The sequence below is a fragment of the Micromys minutus genome (genome assembly GCF_963924665.1).
Source record: "Micromys minutus genome assembly, chromosome: 4".
Lineage (NCBI taxonomy): Eukaryota > Metazoa > Chordata > Mammalia > Rodentia > Muridae > Micromys > Micromys minutus.
The window spans coordinates 29,302,289-29,324,566 of record NC_137973.1 but is presented as its reverse complement, the minus strand read 5'-3'; the positions used below and the strand labels follow the sequence as shown (position 1 = coordinate 29,324,566).

The 22,278-nt window shown below is 38.7% G+C and overlaps 1 protein-coding gene across 1 annotated transcript; it reads left to right on the top strand.

The window, feature by feature from the left end:
* Window positions 1–8,085: 8,085 nt before the first annotated feature.
* LOC308420022 (TD and POZ domain-containing protein 2-like) lies at window positions 8,086–9,147 on the top strand (the record flags this gene model as incomplete). Its single annotated transcript, XM_080915983.1, has 1 exon — window positions 8,086–9,147. The coding sequence occupies one exon, from the start codon at window positions 8,086–8,088 to the stop codon at window positions 9,145–9,147; it is 1,062 nt and encodes a 353-aa protein (XP_080772109.1).
* Window positions 9,148–22,278: the final 13,131 nt, after the last annotated feature.

Genomic DNA, 22,278 nt, shown 5'->3' with positions numbered 1-22,278 from the left:
TTGACTAGAATGTTTGTGGGTTGAATGTATAAAGTTGTATAAAAAGCTATTAGGCCTTAGAGTTGTGTTTTTGTTGGGATTTGGGGTAAAGAATCACCCAAGGCAGAGACAGTAGGGCAGGTGGTGTAAACCGCCAGGGAAGAGAGTTTTTTGGACTGAGTGAGACCATGGTGGCAACTTGGACCGAGAAACAGAGTCCGTGTGTGAAGCTCCATACTAGAAATGTTGCCTGAGAAGTGAATCCATAGGGCCAATGAGGAGATAAATAATTTTTTACAAAATATTTACTGCAACATACGTCTGTAACCAAAAATCTGAGGCAGGCCTTTTTGCTCAAAGAGTTGATACTCATCCTCCAACTGGATGGTTAGGACATGTATGGGTTCCCCTTTTGACCCTCTAACCTGTGATCCATCAGGATGAAAGTGTATTTGTGTACCTATCTTAGTCAGGAGGTCTCTGTCAAACGAGGGGCAGGAACAGTTTGGCATGACTATGAATGAGGGCGATACCTGGCCCACTCTGAGATCCACAGATCTTCCAGTAGACCATAAATATTGTTTGGTCCTGGTATGCCCTTGAACCCAAGACTTTTTGTTTGACCTGGGTCCCTCAGTTCCTAGCAAGACAGAGGACTGAGCCCCTGTATCTACAAGGAACAGGATAGGTTTCTCTTCTAATTTTAAGGTTACCCTGAACTTGGGGTGGGGGTCTGAACCCTATCTCCATTATTCACTCCCACACTGCATGGCCAATATCTTAGTACTCAGGGATTCTTTTTGAGGATCACAGGCCCCACTTTTCTTCATTTGTGGGCAATATCTTGCCCAGTGGCATTTTTTTTTATAGTAAGCACATTGATTCTTGTCAACAGGCTCCTTCCTAGTCCCAGACTTTGTTCATATTTTTCTGTCCATCACTACTGTGGCCAGAATCCTCTGTATATTCCTTTCCTGTCTCTTCTTCTGCTCTCCTTCCCCACCTTACATTTTTCCTTTTTCTTTCTGTGCTTCTTCTCTTCCTTTGTCTCCCTGTTAAGGTAAACTTTCTCAATAACCTGCACTAAATCCCTCAATGACTTATCTCATAGTCTGTCTAGCCTCTGAACCTTTTTTTTTCCCTGACACCTGTACTTGTCTATAAAAGGCATAGTCACAATAGGCTTGTCATCATTGCTGCTGGGGTCATAGGGTGCATATTGGAGGGATGCCCCCATGAGCTGCTCTAGAATGTTAAGGGTAACTTGCGTGGTCTTTGCTTTACCTCACATATCTTTGTCCAATTTGTGGGTCATTCTGCAACCCCCTTGAGATCTGATGTAGAGTTTCAAGCGCTCCTTACCTTCTGGCGAATTGAAGTCCAGCTAATTGAAGTCAGGGGAATGTCACTGAAATAATATCTAGACTTCTGACAAGATAGAGTGACAGAGCATTGGTTACAGAGCATATCATAACTTAATGACAGTAGCAAAAGTCATTACGTTGACAGTTTTTTAAAAGTAGATGTACTGGCTGGTTTTGTGTCAACTTGACATAAGCTGGAACCATCACAGAGAAAGGAGCCTCAGTTGAGGAAATGCCTCTATGAGATCCAGCTGTAAGACATTTTCTCAACTAAAGGCAACTTCAAGGGGGAGGGCCCAACCCATTGTGGGTGGTGCCATCCCTGAGCTGGTAGACATGGATTCCATAAAAAAGCAGGCTGAGCAAGCCTGGGGTAGCAAGCAAGTAAGTAACATCTCTCCATGGCCCCTGATTCAGCTCCTGCTTCTCGATCCTGCCCACGATCTGATTCAGACTTCCTTTGGTGATAATGTGGAAATGTGAGATTAATGAAATAGCTGTGATTTTTAGCTTTCAGCCAGTGCTACCCTACCCCTCGTTGGGGAATTGAGCCCATACCACTCCTTTAACCCCCCAACCCCCAAGTGGAAACTCTCTTCCCTGGCAGTCAGGGCCAATATGCACACTTGGCTCCTTACTGTGCCACTGACTCCAGGTTGTACAATGGATGGGTCCAGCTAACTACCTAGCTCTGCGCTGCACTGATCCACAGTGGCTCTGTCCAGAGCAGCTGTATGGGTCCACAACCAAAGACAGCAGGGACCTGCAGTTCTTTTCTTCTTTCTTTCTTTCTTTCTTTCTTTCTTTCTTTCTTTCATTCATTCTTTCTTCCTTTCTTTTCTTTCTTTCTTTCTTTTTTTTCTTTCTTTTTTAAGCGAAAGCTGGTCTTTCTGGAGTTTGAGCTGAGAAGGCAGGCTTGGCCCAGTGCCCATACATGGGAAAGCAAATCTTACAGAAGCCCAGCAGGACATAATGGGGAAGGCCAGATCCCCTCCTTATGCTGAGAACCAGGAGTGGAGGGTCCACAGCCATGCAGCATCAGTGAGGGAAGGAGAGAGGGAGTCTACAATACAAGGGAGTGCCTGCTTATTGACCATATAGAACAGACTGACTAGTTTACTCTTTTTTTCCTAACTTTTCTCTAACAGGTAACTAGGATGGTGAACAGAGTAGATTCAGTCTGTCCCATGTCAAAAAATAAGTGTATGTCTCCCCTCCCCCACACACACCAGAACCAGAAACAAAAATCCCTGGCATCTGGCCAACAGACTCCACAGGAGATAATCAAAGAAACTTGGCCACGGCCTTCTTGCCAGTGTACCCAGATCCCAGAGTTTTGGAACACAGTAAAAGCAGTTCAAAGTGGCAATTTCATAGCAATAAGTGACTACATAAAACACTGGAGAGATCTCATACTAACAACTTAAAAGCACACCTAAAAGTTCTATGTCAAAGAGACAAAAAACCAACCAACCAAACAAACAACAAAACAACCAAACAAAAACCCCACTCACTCAAAGGAGGATACAGACAGAATTAATCAAACTCAAGGTGTAAATCAATAAAGTAGAAACAAAGAAACAATACATAGGACCAATAAAACAGATTTGATTCTTTGAGAATGTCAGTAAGATCAGCCAACCCTTATCCAAATTAACTAAAAATTGGTGAGAGTAGATACAAATTAACAAAATTAGAAACAAGAAAACTGGATAGAACAACTGACACCAAACAAATCCAGATAATCCTGAGGACACATTTAATAACATGCATTCCACTAAATTGAAATCTCTAAAAGAATGAATTATTTCCTCAATAGGGACAACCTACCATAATCAAATTAAGTAAACATGAGAAGTTTAAACAGACTTATATCCCCTGGTGAAATTGAACCTGCCTTTAAAATTCACTCCCCCACATGGGGAAAAAAATCTGAGGGTAAGTTATCTTTAGCACAGAATTCTACAACCATTTCACAAAGGAGTTAATATCAGTACTCCCCGAATTATTCCACAAAATGGAAATAGAGGAAACATTTCTTCATACAATGTAGAGGAACACAGTAACCCTGATATCCAAATCACACAAAGATCCAGCAAAGCAAGAGGATTAGAAACCTATTTTCTTTATGAACACAAATGCAAATTCAATTAATAGAATATTCACAAACCAAATCCAAGATGACATCAAGAAGATGAATTCAGTTTCCTTGCAGAGATACACTGCTTGTTCTTCAGACAAAAATCAATACACGCAATGCACCATATAAACACACTGAAAGAAATACAAACATAATGATCTGATTACATGCAGAAAAGGCTTTTCACAAAAATCCAGCAACCCTTAATAACAAACGTCCTGGAGGGATTAGGGTTACAGGGTGTGGTGGCTATTCCTGGTTGTCAACATGACTATATCTGGAATGAACCACAATCCAGAATTGGGAGGCTCACCTTTGATCCTGATCTTGAGGCATAGAGGCTATGGATCTTAGGAAACTGAGGCAAGGAGATCTCTGAGCTCAGGGTCATCTGAGACTAAGAAAGTCCCAGATCTGGGTGTGGTGGTATGAAACTTTAATCTGGGACACACCTTTAATCTGGGACACACCTTCCATTGGAGACCTACATAAGGGCATTGGAAGAAGGAAGGCTCATTCTCTGTGCCTGCTTGCCTAGTGTGACTGAGCATCTTCTACATCCTTCTTCTTAGACAAACAGCTGCTGCCAACCATTGCTGGGGACTTGGACTACAGACTGTAAGTCACCAATAAATTTGCTTACTATTTAGAGACTAACCATAAGTTCTGTGACTCTAGAGAACCCGGACCAATAGAGAAGTTGGTACCAGGGGTAGTTCTAGAGGAGCAAGCATATAAGGAAGAATCTGGAATTGGCTTAATAATTCACCAGCACCTTCAACTACTGAAACCTCTCCAGATGCTCCTTGATCTGTTAAACCAGTTAGCCTTGGTCCTGGCAGGGTTTGCTGGGAGAGGTCTTTCCTTCACCCATGGGTTTCTGCCAGGTTTTCTTGATACTAGTGCTGTCATGGCTGGAGGTCTGGATCTGGTTGCAAGGTGGCTGGATTGATCCAAACGTGGATAATCTAGTCCAAGGCAGCTCAAAGGTGGTCCCATCCTCCGGGTCATTCTATTCAAAGCTGAAGATTTCTTGATTTTGAGGTGCCAAGAACAGGCAGGAGAAAGAATCTTTCATGTTTAAAACTGTGTACCAAAGTCTGGAAATTGAAAAAGAACTCAACATAGTGTAGGGGTCAGGCACTATAGGGTGGATGTCAGCTGCTCAACAGTTTACCTCCTACCTCTAGTAAATTCTGGACTATGTGATAATTGTTAGTGGCCAGCTTCTTAACTGGCAGGAGCTGTTTGTTCCAGGCCAAACAGCACTTATGCAACACCCCAAGCTGGAGGAGCCTGGAGATGTGTGACTTATCTCCTTCTTGTGCCTCCTGAGACATAGTACCCTATGTCAGAGAGAAACTGGCATAGCCTGTACCTTGAGTCTAACACCATGGGGCGATGGCACTTTGCTTTGCTCATCTCTGCTGCTTCCACCCAGGCTGAGAGGAATGTTTCCAAACACCTAGTCAACTTCTCGTTTGGAGTAAAGGTGTCTGTCATCTTTTTGTGGGCAGATAAGGTTTTCCTATGGTATTGCTTCAGTGCCATCTTAGCTAAAGCATGTCACATGACTGGCTGTAGTTTCAGTGCCACCTTAATGACAGTCCCTTAATCACATTTGTTATAGGCAGTTTCTACCTCTCTACCTCCTCAATTTACTACATCCTGATTTAGATTCTCTCATTTCTGTCTTGCCTTGGTGAATAATAATTTTAATATTAATTTAAAGATTATAACAGTAAAAAGTTAAAGATCACTGCCTCAAGTTAATTGACTCAGATATGTTTAATAGATAATTGCTTTCAGTCTTTTCAGAAATCTGCTTAATGTAACTTTTAATGTTTAAGCTTATTTTGAGAGACAGAAACTCCCAAAGCATAACAGTTACAATCCAAACCACAAGGTCTTAAAGAAGATATAGTCACAGTGACAAAACTTTACAGATAACTACTGAGAAACAGTGCTCCACTGCATTACCTCGGTGCTCAGACTTGGCATACACTGTTGTCAATCTGAGGATACCAAGAGAGTTAAATGTCTCATAATGCCTAAGATAAGGCTGAAGGACTCTTGCCAGCCTTACATCCACCTGCCCGCAGCCAAACCAGTCCAGGTTCCAGCTTCCTGCCACAGGTCAAAGCTAGGCTGAGTTCCATTCTCCACCCACAGGACCATTCTTGAGTAGAAAATTCTCAGATTCAACTGGCTGAGTCTTTCTAGCCAATAGAATTAAAGCTCAACATCCTTAGCCAATAAGGTGGTGAATTCTGTCCTCTTCAAACTTGGAATTGTGTTGCTTACCCTTGGTCCTGAAAAGCAACAAATTTTGCTATTTTCCAAGGGCTACAGCTTATGTTCAACAGATATTAAAGATTAGGGTTTTTTTTATTACTGTCCTTATGTAAAATGAAGTGTAAAACTCTGCCTACATCTTGAACTTCTACAATTCTTCATGTCTTCACAGTCTAGAGGGCACAGTAACAACTACAGTGAATCAATCGGATCTGCCTCTCCCTGATTTCCTCTAGATCTGGCCCCAATGTTTATTCCTAGGAAAAATTAAACATTCATTCTGAAATTTGACTCCTTCATTAGACTTATTGCTAATATTAGCACCAGGGCCTCTTCATCATGTTCTTGTAAGACCTTGGTTGGATGAACCACAGAATAACATCAGAGACTTCAAAAGACTAGTATCACAACTTTCACAGTTTCTGGATTCTTCTGTCTAAACTGCTGTCTAAACTAAAGATGCCTATACCAAACTTACCTCCAGAGCAGTTGATTTTCTAACAGGTTTATTGTAAAAGTAACTATTGTTCATCTATTCATTGACATCTCTGAGGCTTTCTTCCTCCACATGCCATCACATACCTAGTGTAGAAGCTTCTATGCCTAAAATGATTTTAGACTCTGAGATTTATAGCTGAATGAAATCAATTCCTAGTTATCTTTTTATTTAGATATGTGTTTATTATATATAGGTACGTTATAGTTGTTTTCAGACCCTTCAGAATAATGCCTCAGATCTTATTACAGATGGTTGTAATTTTCTGTGTGGTTGCTGAAATTAAGCTCTGGAAGAGTAGTCAGTGCGATTAACCACTGAGCCATCTCTCCAGCCCTCCCTTCCTACTTCTTTCTGAGCTTTGGCTGGCTGATTTAAATCTCCTTTCCAATGTGACTAATACAATCTGGGTTATTTAATTTTTTTCTGAAGTGCTCTGCTTGTATTCTTAGTAACTTTGACCATCTGTTACAATCTTCTGGCTCCTTCTCCTTTTCTGAATCATTCTTTCTCTTATGTGTCTTCATTGTTCTCCCTCAAACATGTGTCTGAAAAAACTCTCTTGGTAAAACTGACTCCTCTTTTCTGTTTCTCTCTGCAGTGGCTTTTTGTCCTCACTGTTTATTTTATTTATTCACACCCCAAATGTTTGTACATCCCAGTACCCCTCTCTTCTCTCCTTTGCTTCTAAGGGGGTATGTAGTGTCAGGGAAATGTTAGTGGTCCCTGAGAAAAAAAGAAGAACCACTCAGACCCCCACTGCTCACACCCCAGGGCACCACTTTAGGGAACGTGGTTTTGGTAGTGGAGGTGACCTGAATAGGTGTCTGGACTATCTATGGGCTTAGGTAACATACAAAACTGTAGAAAAGGTCTTTAAAATTTTTTGGGCTTAAGTTGAAGTAAACAGATCCTGTTTGGATAAAGAAAAACACACACATTTAATATGAGTCTTGAGGCAGGGAAACACAAACATTATCACAAATTTGGGACTAAGTGACACACCTTAACTGGATCACACCTTCTGTCAAAGGCATATATAACCACATAGAAGAAGGAATCAGTGTTTTTGCATGCTTGCTCTAATCTTACTAACAAGCCCATTTCTTTATTGTCATTAGAATACACTTCATCAGGATCCCAGCATATACTGAATTTCACCCAAGACTTCAATACAATTAAGTGCTGTCTTTAGTCTTAAGACTTCACCTTTCAGGTTTTTCTCATTGATCCACTATATATTCATAAAAAAATTCATTCTGTATTTACTCTAAAGAACCCTGAGTAATATAAGAAATATCTGAATAAAAACGTATGAAAATTTTCAAACTCTACCAAAGGTAAACTCTACCAAAGTTGGATAAAGTAGCCATCACTGGTGGTCATTAACCTAAGATTCAATAAACACACACAGAATAACACAGACTTAGAGTTGAGGAAGAAAGACAGACACATACACAAACACACAGAGATACACACACACACACACACACACACACACACACACACACACACACAGAGAGAGAGAGAGAGAGAGAGAGAGAGAGAGAGAATAAGAGATAGCAACATAAATAGAGTGACACACAGAGAGTTTCTCCAATCACTACCCATCTTTATTGTCTTCAGTAGAACAAATATTGAAGCCTAAAGAAAAAAGTACATAGAAATACAATTTTCTGACATCATATCTGGTGAAATTTAGGAGAATTTGAAACTAACATCTAAAGTGTATCTATAATTGTATCCTATGGGATATAATTCTTGTTCTTGTTTTCAGATCAACTTTAACCTCCAAACTGCCTCCTGCAAAAATGTCAGGGAAACTGGAAGCCAAGTGCTGGGGTTGCACAGATATCAGTGTTCACAAATTGTGCTACGAGTGGACCATTACCAACTTTTCATTTTTCATGGGGGAAATTCGGAAAAAGATTACAAGCCCAGCGTTCTCATTAGAGGTCAATGAGAAAAAAGTGACATGGTGTCTGAGAGTACATCCAAATGGGATTGATGAAGAAAGCAAGGATTACCTGTCAGTTTACCTGATGTTGCTCAGTCGTCCAGATCGCCCAATTTGGGCCAAGTTTCAGTTTTGGATAATAAATGACCAAGGAGAGAAATGTCAAAGTAGGAAGAGCGCCAGTGTCTTCAGCTTTATTCAAAACCAAGACTGGGGATTCAAAAAGTTCATCCTTCAAGATTTCCTCCTCTCCCAGCATAGATGTCTTCTCCCTGAAGACCATCTCACCCTCTGCTGTGAGGTGAGCATAGTAGGAAAGTTCTTAAGCATGCCTGGACAAAACAGGCCACCTGCAATCAAAGATCCAAGGCACATGTTGACAGATGATCTAGGGGAGTTGTGGGAGAAGTCCCTCTTCACAGACTGCAGCCTGGTAGTAGCTGGCCAGGAATTCAGGGCTCACAAGGCTATTGTAGCAGCTCGCTCTCCAGTTTTCAGAGCCATGTTTGAACATGAGATGGAGGAGAGGCTAAAGAACAGAGTTGAGATCCATGACCTGGATCCCAGAGTCTTCAAAGAGATGATGGGATTTATTTACACAGGGAAGGCACCACACCTCCATTGCCACTCCTTGGCCACTGGTGTCCTAGCAGCTGCTGACAAGTATTGCTTGCAGGACTTGAAGGTCATGTGCGAGGATGCCCTCTGCAGGAACCTCTCTGTGAAGAATGCTGCACACACACTCATCCTTGCTGACCTCTACTGCACAGAGAAGCTGAAGACTCAGGCCTTGGTTTTCATTAGAATTCATGCTTCTGAGGTCTGTGAGACCTTGGGGTGGCAGTTGGTGGTGGAGTCACATCCCCACTTGGTGGCTCAAGCATTCCATTCAGAAGCTTCTACACAAAGTGTTTAGTTGCTCAAATGCATATAATGTTTTTAAAGAGCTGCATAGGTATGACCTACATGTCTTCCAATAGCAACAACCAGCATTGTTACCTGTGACTTCTGTTTGGATAATGGTATGGCTGGAACATTTACATTGAATCTGGGGAAAGACAGCATGGTGGCTCAGGGTTCAAAACAGCTGCTATATGATAAATGTTATAAGTTATGTTAGAATGGTGGGTGGAAGAAGGGTAGCACTGGAATCTGGGACACTTTATTTGACATCTACCCTGCTGATGGTCTTGTCTAATGTCCTGAAAACTGGGATAAAACTGGCCTGATCCACAGCCCAACTGAGTTTTTTTTTTTTTTTTTTTTTTTTTGAGTAACTTCTCTGCATTGGACTGAGTATAATAGATGATGTAACATGTGTATTATTTTAGATGTACATCTTTTAACTAACTATGTGTGATATCTTCAAATAAATATCTTTTCTTCCAACATTCTAATTTCTCTCATGTTGATTTCCACTTGCCTTTTTGCTCTAATTAAAGTTTTAATTGTTTTATTCAGTAGCTAAAGGAGTGAAAAATCATGACTTGCTTTGATTTTTGTAAACTGGGCTTTGAGTTTCTTTCCAGTTAACTTTATGTTGATTATGGGCTTGTTATATACTACCATAACTATATTTATGTATATCAGCTATTTGCCAATATCTTGAGAACAAAAAGGGGTGCCTTTTAAAAAACATTGCCTGAACCAGGGTTAATGATCATGTTTTCCAGGTTTTGTTTGTTTAGTTTTGTTTTGATTTTGTATTTATTCCATTTCAGTTGGTTTCCGTGGTCAATTATATTTTTTAATATTTTTATTTTTATATATTGAAGCATCCCTACATATCTTGAGACAAAGCCTACTTTTGTTGTAAATGATATTTTAATGTGTTCATGAAATCTGTTTGCAAGTATTTAATGAATATTTTTGTATTAAAGACTATAAGGGAAAATGATCCATGGTTTGGGTATCAGTGTTACTGTAGTCTCATAAAAGAAATTGAGCAATGATCCTTTTGTTTTTACATTTAAATAATTTGAAGCAAAAACTCCTTCTGGGATTTTGTTTAAAAATTATCATGTCCTGGGCCTGTTTTAATGGGGAGATATTTAGTGGTTGATGTTCTTTTACTGATAATCTGCCACTATCACTGTATGAGGCCACCATGCAATTTAAACAGGAGTAGTGTTTCCCTTGCAAACTGTGCCTTTGATTTGGTGCATACACATGGTGAGATTTGAAATGTCAGCTTGGGACCTTTTTCTTTGAGTATGTAATGCCCCTGCCTATCTTTTCTGATTAGTTTTCTGTAAAATTATGTTTGATTATATCTTAGAATTTCTATAGTATCTTGCCTCTTAGGTCCATTTGCTTGGAAAATTATTTTTCTAAGCTGTTACTCTGAGATGCTCTCTATTCTTCAGTTGATTTAGATTCCTTGGATCAGCAGAAGGATGGAACCTTTTTTTCCATGTACTCTGTTACTTTGTGTCTTTATTGGGAAATCAAAACTGCTGATAATGAGAGCTATTAATGGCCAGTAGTTGTTGATACCTTGTATCTTGTTATACTTTTTTGAGTGGTGGTGGAATGTTGATATATCATTGCTATGTGATGTGATGTGGTGTGTGTGTGTGTGTGTGTGTGTGTGTGTGTGTTTCTTTCATGATTTACTCAAGCAATGAACAGTGACTTTCACTAATATAAGGATTCCTCCCTACCTACCTTAAATTTTTGTTCACACCTGTTTTGGGGGACTGAAATCATTTTGGCTCTTTCATGTCATTCCTCTATCAAGAATCCACTTGTAATTTTTCTTTTGTCCCAGGATGTTGACCCACTCTGACAGAGATATTACTTAGCCACTATATACTGGTGTTGTTACTGTTGAAAAACCAACACCTGCCATGTCTTTGTTTTGGACAACTTGGACAGGTTGTGATTATTCTTGATAATGCATTTTAATATTTTTGAGGGGTAGTCTTTAGTTTTTGGTTTGTTTCTGTTATTTAAGGAATGTTAATCTTTTTTCTATTGCTATAACTAACCATGCCCCAATGTATATATGGCTCTACTAGCTATATATGGGTTTAGTTTACCTATTTTTACTTCTGCCTCAATACCCATCTTGCACTTTTTTAAAGTTACAATTTTTAGAAGTAGACTAGTTACTTCATAAGCCAGACTCTCTGACTGCCAGGAGTTTGATGGTCCTATTTTTTAGATCTTCTCCTCTGTTTAATAAACATTCAATCTCAATGTTGTTTCTTTGTATTTTTTACCTTTGGCCTCTGCTCATTTATAACAGTTTGCTAAACTATTTGTTTTCTAGTCTGTCGTAATTTCTGTTTTAGCTACTGGAGCAGGTTTGACATTGGTAATCTCCAGAGCTAGTCTTTTAAAATTAAAAAAAATATCTTTGTGACTGTGTTTCTCTGATCATAACAGGTAATGATTGAAGTTAATATGTAGAATGCCATCTAGGGCATTATCTGATTGCAGAGTTGTGTTCCCTATTTTTTTTTTTTTCATCTGCATTTATTAGTCCAATGCCAGATTTCCTCACCTTCAGCATGTTCCAAAGGCTCAGGTCTTTTCTTTGGATCATTTCTAAGAAAACAAAAGTAGAACAAAAACAATGTTTCTAGGGATGCCTTGCTTATAGTCCTTGCTAACCACAATTAAACCATCTGTCATTTTTAACTTTACAACTATATTTAGAAATGTATTGTATCAAATTAGCACAATAACAATGCTATCTTACATCATCAGTGTCTCTAATTCATTCCTCTATTGGAGCTGAAATTGCCTGTAAAGATCTAATAACATTTATTGTGTTCTGAATTAACATTTTTAAAAGCCAAGGAACCAATCAACATTTAAAAAAATCTTGAATCAATTTAAATTTATGTCACCTGATATTTTACTCACAGCTGAATTCAATTTTGTCAAAAATCAAAGTTTTTCTTGGGGAAGGGCATGTTTAATTTTAGTAAATAATACAGACCTTTTTCCTGACTCTTCAATCTTGTCCTAAACCTTTAAAGCTGTTAAACTTCATAGTCTTAGTTTCTGTTGCCCAGAACTAGAAAGTCCAAAACATGTCAACTGCAGGAAAAAAAAAAACTACCTCTCATAGGAACTGCCAGCAGCTGCACCCAACTGGGCCTAAGCCAAACCTAAACCCCAAACGATTAATCAGAAATTCCCTAAAAGACCCCAAATTTTCTCAGAATCTTGACCAATCCCAAATTTACCCAGAGCACTGGAGACAGATCCAACTAACTGTTCAAGGGAAAGTAACATAAATGCCACCCACTCCCACCCTAGCAGGTTTTAAATTAACCCTGTAAAGTGCATACCTTTGTCTTAACCGCTGTTGTATGCCAGACCCCTGAATGCTGCATGTCTGCGACATAACATTTGGGTATGGGATATTGTTCTTCAATGAATTTTGAACCCTTATATTTGGGGGGTCATTTGTTATTTGCTGAAAACCTCTGACCCAAATTGTTGAGATTTTTCTTTTCTTTTCTTTACTGATCTGTAAGTTTGTTTCTTGTTTTGTCAATTGTCAATTTTGAGTTTTCTTATTCTGGTTCAATCTAGAGTCCAAGAGGGACAGATTAGGCATGGTTTCTGGTAGCATGCCTGGGACTATGGAGGACAAACCTAAACCTCTTCTGTAAAACTTGGTAGTGCTCATCTGATTTCTGAATCAGATGTGTGTTTGTGGACCTTTCTTGCACAGGAAGAAAGACCATCAAAAACAGCCTTTTCTTTTTGGTTTTGCTATCCTGGGAACATTATTCTGTGTTTGTCTGTGTGTATTTTATTTATGGTTTCTGTCTTTCTGTGTCTGTACTTTTCTCTGTGTGTTTTTTTCTGTGGTTTTTGTTCCTGTGTATAATATTCTTGATCCCTAAGATGGTACAGGCACAGAGTACCTCACTGGTTTGGTTCTCAGACATTTCAAAGATTTCCTCTAAGTTGTAGGAGATTCAAGTTTGGTTATTATTCCCAGCAAACAAACCATCTGTTGTAGGAATAAATAGTCCACTTATGAAGAACTATAGCATGAGGAGGGAACTTTGCATCCCCCTAACAATCTACAAGGTGAAAGTAATTGTGTATGAGGCCAAGATCAACCTGTACAAACTGTAGACAAAGGAGGATCACCTGACCACACTGACTTCCCTGACTCACATTAATAGCTCAACTCACACTCAGGCTGTACTGCCCAGAGGCTTGATTCTTCTATGAACTTCCTCCTTCAGTCTTCTGAACAACAAAATGTACTTCTGAAATAGTTTATGTCTGATGTATCATTGGCCAATGTTCACCTTTAAAATTGGAAGCTGTAACACCCTCAACCCCATTATCAAAGACTCTCACCTCTTATAGGTCTTTTAATTTCAATCATGCTGACCCCTCAACCTACCTGGGATAACTGTCAGCAACTGCTCCAGGTTCTCCTCACAACAGAAGAGATAATAGGGAGATGCTCCTAATTTGGTTCAGGGACCACATGGACTGCCCACCCAAGTCCAGGCTATTATCAATCAGCCTTAACTTTGACTGTACCCAGCTGGGATTTCTATAGCATTGAAGATGTGAGAGGCTGTGGGAGTATACCACAAGATTCTGTTCAGTGGGCCTCGGAGAAGCTGCTAGCTAGTTGGCTACAAATTTATCTAAGGAAAACCAGGTATAATAATGAGAGCACTAGAGAATATTTAGAAAGAGTGTTTTGAAGCCTATAGGACATACACTCCCTTTGACCCGGAAACAAGAGAAAATATTCAGTGGCAAACATGGCTTTTCTTTTTGTTTTTAAATTAAATTGAACAACTTTAAAAAACAAAGAGAAATGTACAGATTTTAAGCATTTTTGCATAAAAGTATGAATACATTTTTGTCAGTACTTGATTTTTTAAAGGTATGATAGTATGCATTAAAATCTTATTAGTTACAATAAGCATAAAGTAAATGTAAAACAAGATGTAACCTGGAAATAGTCAAAGTTTTCTTGGTGTGTAAAAACTAAGCATAATGGTTTTTCATTTTCTTTCTTTTCTTTGGCATTTGTTTTTCTTGAACTTCATATAGTCTGTGAGTTTTTTCTGGGGTGTTCAGAGCTTTCTTGGGTTAGAATTCAATTATCAGTGACAGCATATTATGTCTGTTCTTTTGTGACTGGGTTATATCACTCAGGATGATATTCTCTATTTTCTTAAGATGCATCCATTTTCTTAAGAATTTCATTAAGCCATTGTTTCTGATAGGTGAGTAGTACTCCATTGTGTAAATGTACCACAATTTTTGTATCCATTCATCTACTGAAGAACATCTGGGTTCTTTTCAGCTACTGACTATTATAAATAGAGCTGCAATGAACATTGTTTTGCATGTATCTTTGTTCTACATTGTAGCTTCTCTGGGGTATATGCCCAGAAGTGGAATAACTGGGTCTTCAGGTAGTACTATGTCCAATTTACTGAGAGATCACCAGACTGATTTCCAGAGTGGTTGTACCAGTTTACAACCCCACCAACAGTGGAAAAGTGTTCCTCTTTGTCCACATCCTTGCCAGCATCTGCTGTCATCTGAATTTTAAACATGGCTATTTTTAAACAAACCTCCGCTGATATTTGTCAGGATCTTCAGTGCCTGGATGTTTTTTCTTGTAAGGAACTTCCTTTAAGTTCATATAGGAATTACTATATGACTGAGTGCCTTGGGGATCAACGGCACTCACTGAGCCATGGATAACCCAAAAGTTAAGGGGAAAGTCTGGGCACAGGGGTAAAACATTGTGTTTGGAAACAGGCACTTCTTTTAATTTCAAATAAATCACCATAGATACAGGGGCAATGGGCACCAAGATCTATTCTTGGACTAACCAAATAAAGATGAACTTGGTATTAGGACAGTTGCCCACTCATTCATGGTTGTCTATGGGTGCTCACACTCCCTAATGGGAACATTTACTCACCAAAGTGGATCCCAAATACATTTTGACTCACAGGGAGTTAAATGATTGCATATAAATAACTCAATACATGCTCTCACTTTGGCGACTGAATGAAGGTACAAATTATTCCTTTAACCCAGCCACAAATCGAAGCTTCTCTTTACCTGTAGAGGTTCATGGAAGAAATACGTGAGGTCTGGGACAAAAAGAACCCAGTGGGACTTGTTCATTATCAATCCTCAGTTATGGTGCACCTGAAGCCATCCCAGTCTGAATCAGAAAATACCCAATGTACAGAGAGGCCCGAATGGGGATTACCCTAGTAGCTTGCCTAAATTGGAGACATGTCAGGAGTCCATATGACATGTGCTACAGGAGCTGAGTCAGTTGGGCAACCAAATGTATGCTAAGAAGTGTCAGGTTGTCAACTTGAAATGACCTACCTGGGGTACATACTCAAGGGGTGGGGCAATACACTGTCAGACGCCCAGATACAATCCATCCTTTATTTGCCGGTTCTATAAGTTCTGAGGCAAGTATAGGAATTTCTGAGATCTGTCGGGTTTTGCAGATTCATGGTTTCAGGGTTCTCTGAGATAGTCAAACCAATATATGAGGTCACTAAAGGACAGGAAGTTAAGATAGAATAGACCACTGAGATAGACATTGATTTTAAGACTTTGAAAAAAGCATTGTTGGAGGCACTGGCTCTTGCCATTCTGAACATAAACTGTCCTACCAGTACACTGATGAAAGATAAAGGATAGTAAAGATGGTGCTCACCAAAAATTGAGCCCATGGAATAGACCAGTGGCATATTTATCAAAAATGTTGATAATGGTTGTCCAATTCCAGATTGATGAAGTTGCAGGTACTACTTTTGAATTCCCTCACAAAAGATATAACCCATCATATGACCTAAATGAAGTCCCCATGCTATCTGACCTATCCTCAAATATACAGTATAATTTCTTATTGATTTGTGGCATGGAAAGAACGTCAGGCCAGTCTTGACTGACATACTCAGCCAAGATGTAGAGTGCACCATCTTTATGGCAGCAGCTTCATCCAGGACAGAATCAGATATGCAGTGTTGGCAGTGGTAAATTTGGACTCTGTTGTTTGGGCCCCTCCTGTACTGTCAGGCACTTCAGCCCAAAAGACTGTGTTGACAGCTCCACCTCAGGTTTTGAAGTTGACAGAGGGGTTTACAACCAACATTCGTACTGACAGCAGATATGCCTTTGCCACATCTCATGTATATAAGTCCATATATCAAGAGAGAAGATCAGTGACTGCTGAAGGAAATACTATCAATATAAGAAAGAAATACTTGCTTTTCTGGAGGTATTATGGTTTTCTCTCAAAGTGGCCAAAATTCCTTGCCCTGGGCATCAAAAATGAATATGAGGATAGCTGAAGGAAACAGAGAAGGTAATAGAGCCACAGAGAGGCCAGCCAAGCTTCCACCACAAACAGCCTGGAAGCCTTGCCACATCTGAGCTCCCCAGCCATCCCTAAATATGCTACTGAATAGTAACAAGATCAAAACAAATGCAGTGAAATTTACAGAATTAACTGATGGTTCCTTACCTTTGAGAGCCTTATCATCCTATCTAAAGAGTTTGCTAAACTATTCATCCATTAGATTTATCAAGCTTCATACATGGGTCCTTCAAAATTAAAGCCATTGCTACCAGGGAAGGATCCAACATATGTTACTCATGACAATTGATGAATCAGGCAGCCTCACACTTCCCACCTGCCAGACTGTGAACACCTCAGTCCTTAAGCAAGGAGCACCAGGAAGTAAACTTAGGGGCCAACCATCAGGGGCTAATTGATCATATAGAAATATATCCAGGAATGTGCTCATTTCTTGAATTTACAGGTAGGAAAAGTGAGTATTTTATCTGGTTTAAATATATAAGATGTGTGGTCACTTCATGTTTGATTTTGACTGGTTTTAAAAGGTATAAATGTGCTCTGAATAACTTGGTCTTACAATATTGGCCTATATCCAATTGAGTATGAATACAAATTTGCAACTTTGGTAACAAAAGTTTGTTTAAAACTAGTAAGTTGGTTGGAATCATCCTAAAGAGCAACAGGTGGCATGATCCAAGTGGTTTCTTATGTAGGGAACCTAAAGGAGCATTACAGCCTAGCTTAATGTTTCAGCTACCATTCCAGACAAAAATTATCATAGGTTTAAAAGATTGTTTTTATACTCATTTTTTTTTTTACATCCTCATGATTGTAAAGGGTTTGTTTGCTTTTGGCTTGTCTGCTTGTGGTTTTGAAGAGCCCTTAAAGCAATGAGTGGCATTGTAAAGCTTTGCCTCAGGGAAGGGTTGATAGTGTTTTTTTTTTGTTTTCTGCTGCCTTGATGGCTGTACATTGAGACTTAAAATCCTCAATGTTTACTGTTGTAGACGCTTTGTTAGTTAAACAGTCCCTATTCAGATTGTGGCATAAAAGATTCATAAAGATAATTTACTTATTTAATGTGATTTTCGAAAATCATCAGATGTTAGCTGGCTAGAACCTCACCTTAAGTTCACCAGATAAGTTATCAAACCATTGTCTGTTCTTCTCAAGGGATGCAAATCCTAGTCCCTCTACAGTTTACTGAGAGGTGAAGGGTTTTGCAGAGAATATAGAGGAAGGAATTAGTTAACAGAAGATATTATATAGATTATAATTAATTGTTGGATGTCTGTATTTTTGCCTTATACCCACAGCAGTCTTTTTCAAAAGGAATCATTAATTTGAATTCACCTTTCTTTCTAGTTAAGTAAATTCTTAATATCCTTTGCTGTGTTAATATAGAACTGTATTATAGATGATTATTTTTAAAGGGAAATGTCTTAACCTGATGATATGTTTGTTCCATATTCTGAGCAGCAATTAAATTGGTTATTGCTAGATACTGATGTTTGGCTTATTGCATGTGCTAACTTTTCAGGTAACAATTAATAAATCATTATCTACAAAACAAGTGGTTAAAGTTCGTTTCTTTATGTATGTTTTATATTTCCTTTAAATTTATGCATGCATCCCATAGATAATGCAATCGATGTATTTCTAGATGTTTCATCTATGGGAAAGCAGTATATACAATTGGATCACATGTTCATTCTCCTGAGTTGCTGCCTTCTGCAGCATAGATTATGTGCTTTAGCCACTGTTTTTAAATGTTGAAAAAATTAATTGAACTTTAAATTTATATACCTATAGCCAATATATATAGATAAATGTTTGCACCAATAGATATAGTTAATGTTTTATAATTGCTTAAATTTGTTCCTTATTTAGAAATTGCTAATTCTTGAGTTTTGCAATTGTTTATGCAAATACAACTTAATTTAAGAGAATGTACTGTTTCATCTTTTCTGGTGTATTTAAGAGATACTGGATTGCCTAGGTCCCTTAAAAAAGGCAGTGCCACTGCAGATTTGTATACCAGGCAGATTATAATCTTATTTTTTTGCTATAAAAATGCAAATGGCCTAAAACAACAATTTGAAACATGTAGAGAATATCCATGTTAAATTGTAAAAATTTGTCGTGAATGTCCTCAGTGTCTTCCTACACCACACATTGGTGTTAATCCTTGAGGACTTGTACCTAACCCATTATGACAAATAGATATTCCTCATATTTATGGTTTTATAAAATTAAAATATTTATTGAAATATTAACACATTTTCAGCTATCTAGTTGCAACTGTTTTAACATGAAAAGCAACTAAATATGTATAGCCTCTGGACAATTGTCTTTAAGAGTAACACTGATCTCATCTCTGATAGACAAATTGCAGCTCAAGCCAGAGATTGTTTACAAAAGGTCCAAAAAGTATTGGAAGGTGTTTTATGGTCACTTAAATTGTATAGATTGTCCAATACATATTCAATTATTGGTATTCCATCTGATCACACTCCAACAAGAGAGAGAGGAAGGGCCTCTTTTATGGGTACATTTACGAGCCTTACCTTTGAAAATTGTTGTTTCTTAACCCAACCTGTTATTAAATTAATAATTTTAATCCTTTCATTTAATTGGATATGCATTCAATCAGGAATGGTTAATTTGAATTAACCAGCACTGTAGCCAAGCTGTCAGCTGACAGACTAGCAGTAAGCAACCCTATAGGTAGAGCTAGGTGGAGCTTGTATAAATTAGGTGACCAGAGAATGGAAAACCCAGGGGGGGGGGTGGAGGGTGCTGCTAGACCTAAGACACACAATCCACAGGAGCTGCACTGATTATTCTAAGACAGGTAAGAGCAAGTGCTGATGCCTTGTGAGCCTAAGTCAAGTCCCTAACTTTAAAAAATACCTTTGGGAGAACTATTGTTATTATACTAACCCTCATCCGAATAGGGTTAGCTAGACTGCCTGCTTGCATGCCTTGACTGTGAGAGAGATACATACCCCCTTTTGCTATGATAATTGTCCCAGTGACAAGTCTATTCCTTACCTGGTCTTCCTGTTTCCAGTTGCTCCAGGTTACAATATGTCACCCTAGGGGGTGACTCTTCTACCCATCAGCTAGGGAAATTGCATAACTCCTTTGTAATTACCTAAGTGCACATACTGAGACTGGATTCACTCATAAGAGACTGCAGTTCAAGGTGGAGTAAACTTTCTGGTAACACAAATAGTGGAGTTTTGTCTTTCTTTCAAACCCTTAGGCCTTGTCCCACTTCAGAGTAGCTGTTTGTGGTGCAGGCACCTCATAGGAAGACAGACAATTTGTTCTTATGTTGTTTACCTGTTAGGACATAGCAGGCTACATTTATATTTTCTAGATAGAAATGTTTCATATTAATAAAATGCCAGCATGTGTTTACTCTTTTAAACATTATATCAATGTTGGATATATCTACTGATAATTTTACTTTCATTTTCAAACTTACATCTTTAACCTGTGAATAGTTTTTTCTTTCTTTTTTCTTTTTCTTTTTCTTTCTTTCTTTTTTTTTTTTTTTTTTTTTTTTCAGATCTCGAAGGCTGCCTGCAAATTTTCATTCCTATATCTTTTTTTGTTTATACTATACTGAAGCTTAAATAGAAGGAAGGCCAAAATGTGGATGCCTCAGTTTTCCTTAGAAAAAAAAAGCAAAACTTTCATGGGAGGAAATGCAAGGTTAAATAGAGGAACAGGTATTGAAGAAAAGATCACACAGAAGCTGCCTAACATTGGGACCCACCACATATGCAGTCACCAAATCCAAGCACAATTGCTGATCCCAAAAAGTACTTACTGTCAGGAGCCAGATAGAGATGCCTACTCTTGGACTATGCTAGAGTATTATGGATACAGCTGAGCATGCTTTCAGCTAACCATTGGTCTGAAATTGGGTATCCCAATGAGGTTGCTAAAGAAAGTACCTAAAAAGCTGAAAGAGGTTGCAACCTGATGGGAAAAACAACATCATCAACCAACCAAACCCTCCAAAATTCCCATGGAGTAAAACACCAACCTTTGAGAGACCTATTGATCCAGTTGCATATGTAGCTGAAGATAGCAATGTCTGCCACCAATGTAAGAAGTGAGAAGAGGCTTTTGTCCCAGGAAGAGAATATTTTCCCAAGGTAGTAGAATGCCAAGACAATGAGGTGGAGCATGTGATCAGGATCTAGTGCCCCTTTGTGAAGGTAAATGGAGGGGAGGGGATGGGAGCAGGGCAGGCTAAAAGGATCACATCTCAAATGTCAATACAGAGTATCTGATGATAAAAAAAGAGAATGAACATGTGTTCAAATTACATATACTGCCTTCTCATTATATGAGCCGTGTATAAATACAGCGAGTGAACTATCTATGGGCAGCATGCATAAATTTACAGAAAATGCAAAAGCATGCATAAAGAAAAAAATTTGAACCACTTGTCTTTTGGATAATGATTATCAAGTTTGCCTGAAAAGTTTGCACACACAATAGGCCGAGTATCAGTATTTTGCAATAACCAATTGCTGTTTGGAATAAGGAAGAAATACCTCTTCATATTCTTTTCAAAATACTTTTATGATTCTATCCTAAAATTCTATGTTAATGTGGGAACAGTTTCATAATAGGGTATTTAAACTTTACTTGAAGGGGAAGAAAAATGAATCTACATTAATCATCTCTTTTGGCAGATGACTGTTGTAGGTGCAAAGCAATCCAGAATTTATAAAGATCTTGGACAAATGTAAAGAGGAGAATAGGTCCATGTTTGGTAGTACATGTCTTTAATCAAAACATTCAGAAGACAGAGGATACAGATTTTGAACTACAATGCCACTTTACAGAACAAGTTCTAAGAAATCTAAGCCAAGGCAGTGAAAGATGTAATAGAAAAAAGGAGACATGTTCCAGTCCCAGTAAGCATCAGTTGTGAGTAGCTTGGCCCATGTTGCTCTTTGTTCGAGTCATGTTTTGATGAAGATTCAGAACTATTGGCTCTTCCAGCACCAAGCCTTACTGCATGATGGCATGCTTCTGACCATGGTGATAATGGACTAAACCTCCAATGGGGCAAGCCAGCCTCAACTAAATGTTTGCCATAAGAATTACTTTGTACTGAACCAAAATGCTATTTTTTAAATTTTTTCTAGCAATTCTTAAAAGGTTGTATGTTTCTGAGTATGTAAACTTTGTCTCTAGAGCACTGTCTCTCAACACGGAAGCACAGTAGAATCACTTGGGAACTTATATAAAGGAAAAACAATTCCTGAGGCTTTGCAGAGTCACCCTTCTTGCCAATGCCTAGAAATGCTTGTTGAAAAGAGCCTGATATGGATGTATCTTGAGAAACTCTGCCAGAGCCTTACTGGTACAAATGAGAATGTTTGCAGCTAACCATTGGATTGAACATGGAGAACCTAATAGAGGAGTTAAGGAAAGAACTGAAGGACCTGAAGTGGTTTGTAACCCCAGAGGAAAAAAAAAACAATATTAACCAAAAAGACATCCCCTCCCCCCACACACCTAGAGCACTCAGAGACTTCACCACCAAACAATCAGCACACATAGAGGGACTCATGGCTGTAGCTGCATATGTCTCGGAGGATGGCATTGTCTGGCATCAATAGGAGGAGATACTCTTGGTCCTGTGAAGGCTCATTTTCTCAGTGTATGGGA